This window comes from Enhydra lutris, unplaced genomic scaffold (assembly GCF_002288905.1).
Source record: "Enhydra lutris kenyoni isolate GAN:26980312 unplaced genomic scaffold, ASM228890v2 scaffoldscaffold17, whole genome shotgun sequence".
Taxonomy (NCBI): domain Eukaryota; kingdom Metazoa; phylum Chordata; class Mammalia; order Carnivora; family Mustelidae; genus Enhydra; species Enhydra lutris.
The window spans coordinates 13,030,908-13,043,727 of record NW_019154101.1 but is presented as its reverse complement, the minus strand read 5'-3'; the positions used below and the strand labels follow the sequence as shown (position 1 = coordinate 13,043,727).

Sequence of the window (12,820 nt, the reverse complement as noted above, 5' to 3'; positions counted from 1 at the left end):
GTCCAACTCCTGATTTCAGCTCTGGTCATGATCTCAAGGTTGTGAGATCGAGTCCTGAGTTGGACTCTGTGCTTGGGCGAAGAGGGAGGGGCGGGGGTGGGTGGGGAATCCTGCTAGAGTCTCTCTCTCTCTCTCCTTCTGCCACTCCCCCTCCTCCCTCCCTCTCTAAAAAAAAAGAAGAAGAAGAAGAAGAAAAATCATTTATATACAACTTTTGGGCGCATCCACTAAACACACTCAATCATGAAATGGAGCCAGATTAGTTCTAATTTCCAAAGATTTTAATTTTGTAATGAAAGAGAGACTGTTCTTTTCCCTTCTGGTAAGATGTAAATATTTTGGACATTGCATTAAAAGGCTACAATGATTTGAGTTGGAAAATGATGACTATAAAACCATATAAAACAAATGCAGTTATCAATAAACATAAACTCCAAGTAGTCTAATCATGGACAAGGTAGACACCTGTATGTATAAATTAAGAATCTCATCCAAAGGGGCACCTGGGTGGCTCACTGAGTTAAAGCCTCTGCCTTGGGCTCAGGTCATGATCCCAGGGTCTTGGGATCAAGCCCTGCATCGGGCTCTCTGCTTGGCGGTGAGCCTGCTTCCCCGCCACCCCGCCCCTCTCTGCCTGCCTCTCTGCCTACTTGTGATCTCTGTCTGTCAAAGAAATAAAAAAATAAAACCTTAAAAAAAAATAAATCTCATCCAAGAAGGACCAAGAAATACATTTTATCTTTGCAAGATGTACTTACCATCTTTGTAAAATGGAATTACCTTACCATCTGACACTTAGTACATTTAAAGTAATACTTTTTCCAAATACGGTATGGACAAGCAACTTACTTCTGACTCCAAAAGCAAAGAAGGGTTATCTGAATCACACAGAAGACAAAAATCTCAACAAGACCCATAGCCGACTGGCCAAGACAAAATTCCATTTTCCTAGTAGATATTCCTCAGTAGCAATAAATGACTAGAAAATGTGTTTTCAGTTTAAAACCTGAAGGCTAATCCTAAAAATAAATATAAACTTAGAATTTTTCCCCAATTAGTATGGTGAAAGCTTTTAATAAAATGTTAAGTTGAAAAAAAGCAGAATATCGAAGCATATAGAGATTAGGTCATAGAGGGAGTATCCAGGCATCAGTTTTATTGTTCTTTACACCTTATACATATTTTACATATGTAGTTTTGTCTACTTGATATTTAGTAAAAGCGAATAGTGGGCAGTATATGAGTGTATGTGTATACGTACATTAGCTGTAGGGATATATACTTGTATTTGTGCATGTGTGTGAGTGTCATAAGCTTGTCCTTAGTGGTTCTCCATGTAACATCTTCCTTTCAGGATTATGCTATGTCAGTACAACATTATTTATCAATATCCTGCTTTGTTCCATAACTGTTCTGCCTTGTAAGCATTAGGAAATATGTTTGTGAAAGCAGTCAGAAAAGAAAGCCCTAAGTGAAATTTAGCTTTAAAAAAAAAAAAAAAAAGAAAAGAAAAAGCTCCAATATGGCTTTATAAAAAATTAGGGGAAAATGGATAAAACAAAATCACTTAGCTATTACCTTGTTTCAATGTTATTCTTTGCAGCTTTTCCTACCAAAAAAAAAAAAAAAAAAAAACACCTAAGCTAAAATTACCACAGAGAAGACATAAGACATTTCTGTAAGTATTGGGTATAATTTCATACAGCATAAAACTCCCAGAAAGACAGTTCATAAAAACCAGACTAATAGATCAAATTGAAATGTCAGTGAACAGTCAAGGCATAGATGACAATATGGCTTAATACAATGTTAATGTCACAAATGGATGAACACTATCCCCAGTGATTTTGGGGCCCCTGACACCCTCAATGTATAAGCAGCTGGAGATCTTTTTTTTTTTTTTTTAAGATTTTTATTTATTTATTTGACAGGCAGAGATCACAAGTAGGCAGAGAGGCAGGCAGAGAGAGAGAGAGGAAGGGAAGCAGGCTCCCCGCTGAGCAGAGAACCCGACGCAGGGCTCGATCCCAGGACCCTGAGATCATGACCTGAGCCGAAGGCAGAGGCTTAACCCACTGAGCCACCCAGGCGCCCCAAGCAGCTGGAGATCTTGGGGGACACTGACTCACCTGATCCAAATCAGGATACCACTTGCTCTATCATTCCCCAGACTGCCAGCTCCTGACTCCTGGCAGCTTTCCTGGTGTTGCCTGCAAAGGAGTCTCAGAGATTCCCAAACTTCTCAGAGCTGAATTTAGCTATTTTCTTAAACACATGGAGAACATTTCCTAAGGCATCATGGTAGTCATGCACGCAATTCTGTTTAAAACAACTTAGTGAACATTACCCTTCACCTCATTCTCTCAAACCTCAGCCACACCATTCATGTGCGGACGCCGGAAATAGTTACCTGGAGTTCTTTCTTACCAGGCACTGTACCAAGTGCTAGTAGAGACTCTAAAAGGCTTCATTTCATCTCTACTCTCCCTCATTTTCCTCCCTTTCCCCCGCAAAAAACAAAAACAAGAATGAAAACAAAACAAAACCCTCTCTTCTTCGCTGTCACCAGAAGTCAAGTTTGACAGCTGATCTGCACTCAGCATGCAAGGGCTCACAGAGAGAACTTATTTCTACACTGGGCTAGAAATCACCATGTGGGTTTTTTTCCACCAGTTAAGTCTCTCCCACTCCCCCACCTTCCAGGCAAACAACTATATACAAAGCAGAGAACAAACATCTGGAAAATGACACCAACATGACTCTCCAGTTGCAAAAAGGCAAAATTACACCATAGTCTAATGAAAAATAAAAACTTGAGAGTCTGGCAATATTTTTGCATTTGTCCTCAAAACCAAGCTTTAAATATATCAGAACGAATCGCTCTAGTTTAAATCCACCTTTTCAGACTTTCTGTCTATAAATAACAGTCGGACTAGACATACTATTTTCTTACTTTGTCTTGTTCTGGTTTTGATTCTCAGCTCGAGTCAGCTCTGAGTCTTCAACAGGGCAGGAACTAGGTCTCCACTGCCTTCTCCCCCATCCTCACTGAGCACACATTCCCGACTGAGCACCCACCATGGGCTGGCCACTGTTCAAAGCACAAAGCTCCTCCTGGACCTTACATTCTTGTAGGGGGAAGAGAGGCATATAAAATAAAAGTGTAACTGATACACTCTGGTGGAAGATGGTAGTGCTCCAGAGAAAACTGAAGGCAGGAAAGGGGAATAAGGAGTCCTGGGGGATAGCAGGAGGGTTACAGGCGGTTAGGGCCATTTTCCCCAAGAAGATTGAAGGGGGAGGGAGTCATGTAGATATTTGAGACAAGCCTATTCCAGGCAGAGGGAACAACACATGCAAAGGCTGGGAGGTAGAAAAGAGTGTCTGATATCTTTGAGAAAGAGTAAGAAAGCCAGAATGCCTGGGAGTATGGGGAAGCATGGTAGAAAACAAGGTCCTGGAGGAAGTGGGGAAGGCAGAACCAAGGGGCCCCCATACTTGTCAAATAAGTCGTAATAAACAGTAATGAACAGGAAGATGACTGGCATTTATTGAGGTTTTCCTACGGGCTAGGTGCCATTCCAGATAGGTTATGTGTATTATCTCCTTAAAAAATGCAAAACAACTGGTTACTCTAACATGTATAGTGCTGACTCTGCGCTTCAGGACACATAGCAGTAACTCAGAACTCAACACGAAATAGTTCCCTGAACAAGTTTTGTTTTGTTTTGTTTTTCTGCCTTAACATGATGAAAACCTTTGTTATATGCTGCAATTAATTTCACCTCTCCATGCATCTTAAAAATAAAGCCATAATTCCTTGTAAATATCAGATGTCTAAGTTATTTCCAAGTTATGTTCTCTATATGATTGTTCATGTCTGTTTTAATGCCACAAGGTTAAAGAGTTCAACTTAAAAGTAAAAAGCTAGTAACTTCAGTTCAGACACTATTCAGAGTTCAAATCCTAATGCATCCTTTGGTTTGTTTAATGAAGCCTTTAGCATTTTAACATCTTTTTTTCCTGAACTATATGATACAACTCAGTGTTTCTGAGTGTTACATCTACTACAGCCAAAAGATATGGTACGTTCTGGTCTGCTGGCACGTTCCCTTCTTTTTGCTGTCCTTTTATTTGAAATATATAGAGACATGTAGAAATAAGTATGCCAACAGAGCAGGCTTGCTAAACACAATTAATTAAGAGAAGCACCAGAGAAACCTTCATAAAGACCTTCAATAGACTCTTTGTTACTTAGTTTCTGGGTTTTTTTTTTTTTAAGATTTTATTTATTCATTTGAGAGAGAGACAGAGAGAGCACAAGTGGTGGGGAGGCAGAGGTAGAAGAGGTAGAAGCAGACTCTGCTGAGCAGGGAGCCTGATGCAGGACTCGATGCCAGGAACCCAGGATCATGACCTGAACTGAAGGCAGACACTTAAGTGACTGAGCCACCCAGGCACCCCTATTACTTAGTTTCTACTAATTAGGAAATAACTTGAAGATATCGCCTAAACATGAAAAGATTGTTCAGTTTAACCCAAGAAACATTTATTAAGCACATTTGTCAGGCGCTAGGATAAGGACAATCCCAGTCACTCCCTCAGGAACTGGCAGTCCAACAGGGTAGACAGAATCCCAGTGATGGGATGATGGAAAGCCTGGGGCAAGTATACACACTGATACAGAAGGTACCAGAGTAAGCTTGGGCTTACTTTTTAAGAAGTCACTCACCCAGAACATCAGACATCCACTGTCCCATGTCTAACCAAATATGTAGGAGAGATCTTATATATCTTATATATCAGACCTTCTGATAATAACAAATGAGAGTTGGGCAGAATTTTTAAGGCAATTTTAAAGTATCCAATTCTATGCTTAAAGTTTCCTTAGAGACTGAATGCTTATTTTTATTCTTCACTAAAACTTAAATCACATGGAGGAAATCTTTAATATACATCTACGAATATTTTCCTGAGGAGAGAATCAGGGATTTTTAGTTAGCAAAAATTCATCACACAAATTAGGATATTTTGTTCTCAAAACTTAGAATCAACGTATGAAGATCTAAGTCCAAGCCTATGAATTTATACTAATTGTATTAATACTAAAGATCAATTTATACATAATGTTACATAAGATCAAAAACCATGTGAAACCATATCTAAATTTAGTTAAGTTGGTCCAGAGGAAGGGCATAAGAAGGAGCAGAAATCAGACCAAATTCTGCTCATCTAGTCCTGGGGCCTGGGGCCCGGCATGCTATAAATACTAGAAGAGGTGGCCACTTTTTAAAAAATAAACTGAGCAAAAGCACCTTCAGGTAAACAGAAGCCCTACAAAGGAACCAATATAGCTTCCCCAGACTGTCATAAAAAACTGGAATAATTTCATTGACTAGGCTTATAAATACTTAAATTGTCACATTTGTTTCCTGAAACATAATCCAGTGAATAAAAGTGTAATATTAAATTGTCTATGACATTGATGGTAGCATTTTATAATCCTATAATTATAAAATGTTTCCACCATTTCAAGGCTGAGTAGAATCAGAATTACCTGGGAGAATTTTTTTTTTAAGTGCCTATTCCCAGGCCCGACCCACTTGCAATTCTGATTCATGGCATGGGGTTGGGGCTTTACAAAGCTTCCGGAGATAGTGGTGATGAGGCAGGTTGGGACCCAAGAACAGACTAAGCTGACTCTGAGAATGATGAAGGTAAAATATAATAAATGGGGTCAACTTCTCACCAAAGTTATTCTAGAGCTGCCCTCTTCTAAGCATCAAGATTGCTGATAAGACTTCTGACCACCCTTCGACAATGTAGCCAGTAGCCTATCTCAAGACCTAAAATGGGAGTGCCTGTTTAAATTTATGTAAACTTGCAAAACAAGTGACCAAGGGCTGATTGAGAAAACCACAGATGTGAGAAATACTTTAAAAAAAAAAAAAAAAATCACTGATTATCACTCCAGAGATATCAGACCAGAGTTCCTAGAATTTTTTTTTTCAGTAAAATGTCCCAAATCTAAGATTTGCTTTTTTTGTGTGATTGAATACTTATGCCTTCATTGGCTCTTTTAACATCCTAAACACATAGGATGTTTTGTGGAAACTCAAATGACAACATTTTCTTCTGCCAGTCAGCTGCTACCAAGTCTCAGATTTGAAACTCAGTAAGATCTAAGCAATCACAGTTGCTCCCAGAGAACTGCTCTCTCCACAAAGCGCCCACTCAACAGCCTAGATGAAGGTCCAACATCTGAAACTTCGTTTGGAAAAATGGGAGACAGTTGTGGCAAGACGAGGACAGGGGAACATTGTTGGACACATTCATAGAGGTTCCATCTTCTAACAGTGAGGTGAGAAACATTTTTTAAATGTTTAAAACACCTATGATCAAAATCCTACATTTAATAAAAACATACATTATTTATTAAAATTTTACGATATGCGTAGCATTCTGTTAGTGCCAAGACATATTTTGCCTAAACTTGAGCTTAAAACAAACAAACAAACAAACAAAAAAACCAACCAACCAAACAAACAAATTGGTATGTAAGCAAACTTGGGAACCACTACTGACATCTTGACTATTCATGTTTCGGACTGGGAATGGATACTTGGTTCAGTGAAGAAAATGCCAGCATTTGGATTCATTAGAAAACACAAGGTAGGGGTGGGGGGAATCTGTCAAAATACTCTGGCTAGTGCCATTCAATACTCTCCGTTGTATAGGGGCACAAGCAGGGAAGGAAAAAAACAGCTGAAAAATTGCAGAAAGCTGCCCTATCAGTAAAGAACTAATTAACAAGGATTTGCTTGGGTGGTAAAACGGTTTATTGCTTTAATCAGGTGGCCATGCAGAAGTAAAGTCGGTCGTGGGCTAATCACGTCCCACCTGAAACCAAGGACCAGGTCCACAGAAAGACCAGCCTGGTCGGGAATCGACTCGCTCAAACACCCAGGAAAGAGCCAAGCCACATGACAACTTGGGGTGCAAGCAGCACACAAGTGAGGCAGCCCTCCTCCCCAACTTCGGGGGAACCTTTCCCCTCCCCCCGCCCCCCATTCCTACGAGCGGCAAACGCACACCCTCGGGTCGCAGCCGCGCAGGGAGGACAGGGGACCGGGAGGGCCCAGGCGCCCAGCTGCTGAGGAGCCCCGTCAAGGAGGCTTGCGATCACCGTCCCCGCTCACGACTCTCCCCTAAGGCGGCCGGGGTCGTCAGCGCGCGACCCCCGGGGCCATGTCACTTCTCACGGGGCCGGCGGAGTCAGGAAGTCTGGAAGCAGAGTCAGCCCGGCTGCGGGGAAAGCAGAGGGGACGCGGGAGGTGTCAAGTTGCTTCTCTGGTCGAGCGGGGAAGGAAGGAGTTGGGTGGGGGAACGATCGGAATTTTGTAACTTGTTTTATACTCGAGCCGCCGTCCGCCAGAAAGAGCAGGACCCCGCGGGGATCAGGCGGTGACCCATTTCCTCCCGCGCCGGGTCCCTCCAGGCCCAGCCCGCCCTGCCCCGCCGCCCGCCCTCCACTCACCCAGCTCGCCCGCCTGCAGCCGGAGCGGGGCGGAGACCACAAACAGGAGGGCCAGGAGGCCGCGGGAGCCGGCCACCATGGCCCCGCCCGGCGCCAGCTTGGCACGCTCGGCCTCCCCTCGCGGAGCGCAGCGCCTCCGCTGCCCCGGCCGGGCAGCCTCCTCCGCGGCCGAGCGCGCCGCCGGGACTGGGCGCAGCCGCGGCCCCGCACCGAATCCCATTGGGGCGGCCGGGAGCCCAGCCCGACGGAGGCGTCGCCCGCCCCGCCCCGCCCAGCCCCGCGCGCCGGCCCCGAAAGGAGGAAGTCGAGGTCCCCGGCGGCTGCTGGCCTTGAGGCCGGAGGCGCACTAGGCGCCGCCCGCGGTCCCCTCTAGGTACGGGGCGTTCCCTGTTTCAGTCTCTCTTTTTTCTTCCGCCGCTCCTCCCCCAATGCATGTGAACCTGGGAGCCAGGAGGACACCTGGCCTTGAGACCTACCCCGAGCCCCGCTGTGTCCGGGTCCTCCCCCGAGCTCCTGAGCGCGAGGTGGGGGCTGCTCTCCACCAGGGCTTTGCCAACCCCACAGGGGCGGGCATACCGGTGATAGCAGCAGTGTGGGAGGCGAAATATTGCCTGATAGGTTGATGATGGTGACAATGAAAATCCAGTTCAAGTCTCTCCATTCATTCATTGAAGTTACTAAGGTCCAGCAGTGTGGCAGCCAGGCACAGTGCTAAGCCCTTGTAACACTTGCAGACGTTAAAAATAATCAGGCAAGTGTATAATGTGTACTGCGGTTGGTGATATGAAAAGTACTGGTAGCGCAGTCTGGAAGATCTAATTAGATGGCGGGGGAGGAGACCACGGGGGAGGAATCAGCCAGGAAAGGCTTTCCTTAAAAAGTGGCTTCTAAGCCGAGACTGGGAGAGTGAGTGGGACTTGGGAAAGCTAAAGGCGGGGGACAGGAGAACAGCCTCGGTGTGCGAAGACGCCGAGGGAGGAAGAGGCCAGGGCGTCAGGAGCGCGCAGCACAGGTGGTTAGATGGCAAGAAGTGGAAGCCTGTGCGCAGAGCAGGGGCCTGAACGTGGAGGGCCTGAGACGCCACGTAAAGGATGCTTAACTTGATCCTTGAACCAGCGAGCAGCCACAGAAGGACGAAGGATCTGATTTCCTGGGGGTGTAGAGAAGGGCTGCGGGGAGGGCAAGCTGGAAGAGTGAAGAGTTACAAGGGGGGAAGTGGCAGTGGAAATGAACTGGACAAACTAAATACATATTTTACAGACTGACATCTTAAATCCGGTTGCAGTTCTCTCGCGCTCCCTCCGCTCAGCGCTCTGCAGTTTTCCTAAGTAACACGCAGCCACAGTTACAGCAGCTGGTTCGGAGAGGAGCTTTCCCGGCGAGGACAGCAATCCCGCAGGGGTCCAGTGCCCGGCGTTCACGTGCTCTTTGGATACTCGGATAGACTGTGTTCATGCCTGCATATTCGTTTTTAGCTCTGTCTTTATTTTTTAACTATGCGTTTGTCTTTGGTGATTTGCTTTCTCAAAGGCAGCAGAGCTTAGAGGAAAGAGCTAGGGCTTTAGAAATGAGGCTGATCCAAGGCTGAATCCCAGATCAGCCACTGACTACGACTGATTCTCTCTGGGCCTCAGTTTTGTTGGGCCGTATAATACCTAATCGTCCTGGCTGTCACAGAGACAAAATAAAATACATATTTAAAGTTTAGGCATGTCTGAGGTACTCAATAAATAGGTTTATCATATTTGTGTTAAAATTAAATTCACACCTGTGAAAATGTTCAATATTCTCACACAGAAAACATGAAAGATACTTTGATACATTGAATTACTCCCTAACTCCAGCTTTCTCTGTTTCTTCTTTCTTTTCATTCCTTCCAAGAAGGTGAGTTTGGGCAGCTGCTGCTGGCCTCCATTAGGCATGGCTCTGGAACAAGGACCAAGGAAAGACAATGAGTGTATTGTTTACTAGTGAGGAATTCATCCAGTGAGCCAGGTGGGCTCCCAGAGGTGACCTTTTCCATGTCAGGTAATACCTTCGTGGGAATGAAGTAATATATTCTACACCAGAGTCCCGAGCCATATCAGAGGAGAGATTTAGGATCTGGTAACAATGAGAAAACAAGAAGGCAAGCTATATCCTAGTGCTTTCATTATGCTATTCCTTCCTTTAAAAAATAAAAGCAGGGGCGCCTGGGTGGCTCAGTGGGTTAAGCTGCTGCCTTCGGCTCAGGTCATGATCTCAGGGTCCTGGGATCGAGCCCCGCATTGGGCTCTCTGCTCAGCAAGGAGCCTGCTTCCTCCTCTCTCTCTACCTGCCTCTCTGCCTGCTTGTGATCTCTCTCTGTCAAATAAATAAATAAAATCTTTAAAAAAAATAAAATAAAAAAAAATAAAAAATAAAAGCAAAGCATAGTGAAAAAAATATGAAAATACAACAGATTGCTAATTATAATTTTGTATATAATGATATAAATCAACCTCATTGCATTGCTATACTCCAACAACATAGACTTTTATGGTAAGCATGTGTATCTGTTTTACTCTTTTTTTTTTAAGATTTTATTTATTTATTGGATAGAGAGGCAGAGATAGTGAGAGAGAGAGCAGGAGCAGGGAGAAGAGGGAGAAGCAGACTCGCGCTGAGCAGGGAGCCTGACAGGGGGCTTGATCCCATGACCCTGGGATCATGACCCAAGCAGAAGGCATATGCTTAACCAACTGAGCCACTGTTTTACTCTTGGGAAGATTCCATTATGAATTTTTATTTAAAAAAATTTTTTTAAACATTTTATTTATTTATTTGACAGAGGGAGACACAGCGAGAGAGGGAACACAAGCAGGGGGAGTGGGAGAGGGAGAAGCAAGCTTCCCGTGGAGCAGGGAGCCCGATGCAGGGCTCGATCCCAGGACCCTAGGATCATGACTTGAGCCGAAGGCAGACACTTAAAGACTGAGCCCCCAGGCACCCCCCATTATGATTTTTTAAAGGATACATTATGAGATCTCAGAATGTAATGTAAAGTTTGGAGATTTTGTTAAAAATTATAATTAAATGAGGTAAGACTCATTTACAGCATCTCACATACTAAGATTAAAGAACTGCTTAGCTATCATGTGAAACCTCTCTGGAAGGGCCCCTCACAGAGCAGCCTCACATTTAACCTGTCTCCCCACTTGCCATCCAGTCTTTCCTTACTTTGCCTATCTTACTGCATTTTTGTTTACATTTGCTATCTCTTCTGTAAAAGTAAAGAACAGCTGGTCAGAGCTGCCTTGTTTTATATATAAAATATGTACTCTGTATTGCTTAGGTAAGACAGAACTTAGAACTGCAAGACTGGTTTTATTCTAAAGTAGTTAGAAAGCTTTAGACTGTGGTTCAGTTTGATAACCTAATCAATTTTATCCTTAGCATGCAGTAACTTTGATGTGACTATGAAGAAGACCAAATGGGATATAAGTTTGAAACCCAGGGAGGCTTCTATTTCCTGAATGCTCTCCTTTTTCCATTTCAATTCAATAAATTCAAATTAATAAATATATTTTAAACATGTCTATACTGCAAAACAATGGGATGGAGACACAATGGAAAAATACAGGTACTTCTTTCTCTCCTCCATTCATAATCTAATGATAGAAACTTCAATTATATAGGTTCATAAGTACAATGATGAAAGTCCAGGGTATTATAGAATCACAACAGAAGGGTATATAACTGGATTGCAAAAGCCTGGAGGGGTTGGGAGGGATGAACATGGGAGTTAGAAGGAAAATAATGTTTGTAAAATGAGAAGAACTTCTGAGAAAGTTCAGAAACACAGATCACACGGTACTCACAGGAACTGAGCCTAATTCACCAGGGCTGGAACAGTGAGCGTGAGATAGGAGTGGGAGCCTGAAGGTGCAGTGGGAGGCAAGAGCAGGATCTGAGGGCGCCCAGGGCAATGGGAAACAAGGAAAAGTGGAGGAACTTGTTCAGATTTGATTTTTGGAAGACCACACTGGCTGTGGGGTGGGGAATGGATTGGAAAGAGGCAGAAAAACCAATTAGGAGTTTGTGGCAATACTCCAAGACTAAAGATGATGGCACCTGCCTCTTGTGCTCAAAGGCGGGGGGCGGGGGGACTGGAATCAGTGGACCAGCAGCATCAAAACACCTGCGAACTTGCTAGAAGTGCAGACTCCTGTCCCTACCCCTGCTTGGACCTCTGAACAGAATCTGCATTTTAATAAGATTTCCAAGTCAGGATAAAGCCATTGGTAGATCTGAGAGATAGAGGTTAGAAACACAAGATATAATGGAGTCTTGGGATGTAGGCAGTGAGAGAGAAAGAGGATTTGATTCTGAGTGCAGCAGCCCAAATAGTTGGTATCACCCACATTATTTCCTGTCTCTAACTCCCTATTGACTTCTGGTGGCTGGTGTTCATTAGGTAGCTGTGTCATCTCAGCTCTAGCATGGATTCTTGCTGTAGCTCACTGTGGCCAGATCTCACCTTCTGGTTGTCTCTTTTGCAGCCCTAGAAACTTGACTTTTGTCAATGTGCTTGAACTTGGAGATACCGCTCTGTGCTTAACTTAATCACAGAAATATATAAACCAGCATCAATGCCCATTTATTAATACCGAGAACTATAAAATGGTGATGGGAATTTTCTTCATCATGAGAACAACTTTGGAAGGTAGGGACCACCCGAGGTAGTTAGACAAGCATGAAAGAAAAACAAGGCTGATCCTTTTAGTGGTTCTAACGTTTGAAGGCAGCAAGTAGGAGTACTGGATCCTTCCCATCCCTCACCCCTGTTAAAGTAAAAACAAAACAAAAAAAATATTCTCACACTTATTCGAACAGTAAGGAAGACTTTATTTGGGAATATTGCAACAGGGGTCAAGACTATGGCAACTGGGGAGAGAGATGGGGCTTCACTCTGAATACAGCAAAGATATCTGGGGATTTCCAGTCAGCAAACAGATGGAAAATTGTTAAGAGGAGACATCAAGGATAGGGGGATTCTTGCTAAGTTCACTTAACAGGATTCCTGCTAAATACAGGTCAAGACTGGTACATCAAAGGTGGAGGATGAGAAATTTGATCAGATATCAATGGTGTTCCAATATGGTACAGGGTTCTCTCTAAACTGACTTAGCAGGCAGTAGAGAGCCCGAGGATGAGACCTCCTTGGAAAAGGAGCTCAGAGAAACCTGACTTTGGTTGGGTCAAGGAGAGAGACTTTGTCACCTCCATGTGGGTATTTCTGCCACCAGCACCAAACAACTGGAC

At 43.9% G+C, this 12,820-nt stretch overlaps 1 protein-coding gene across 1 annotated transcript in view; it reads right to left on the bottom strand.

Moving 5' to 3' along the window:
- Positions 1–8,206, bottom strand: part of LOC111147594 (discoidin, CUB and LCCL domain containing 1) — a 67,064-nt gene extending 58,858 nt beyond the window's left edge. Inside the window, 3 exon segments of the mRNA XM_022503720.1 lie at positions 7,538–7,815; positions 7,817–8,068; positions 8,070–8,206. Of these exon segments, the coding sequence (XP_022359428.1) occupies positions 7,538–7,815; positions 7,817–8,068; positions 8,070–8,206 (667 nt within the window).
- Between the last annotated feature and the right edge of the window lie 4,614 nt (positions 8,207–12,820).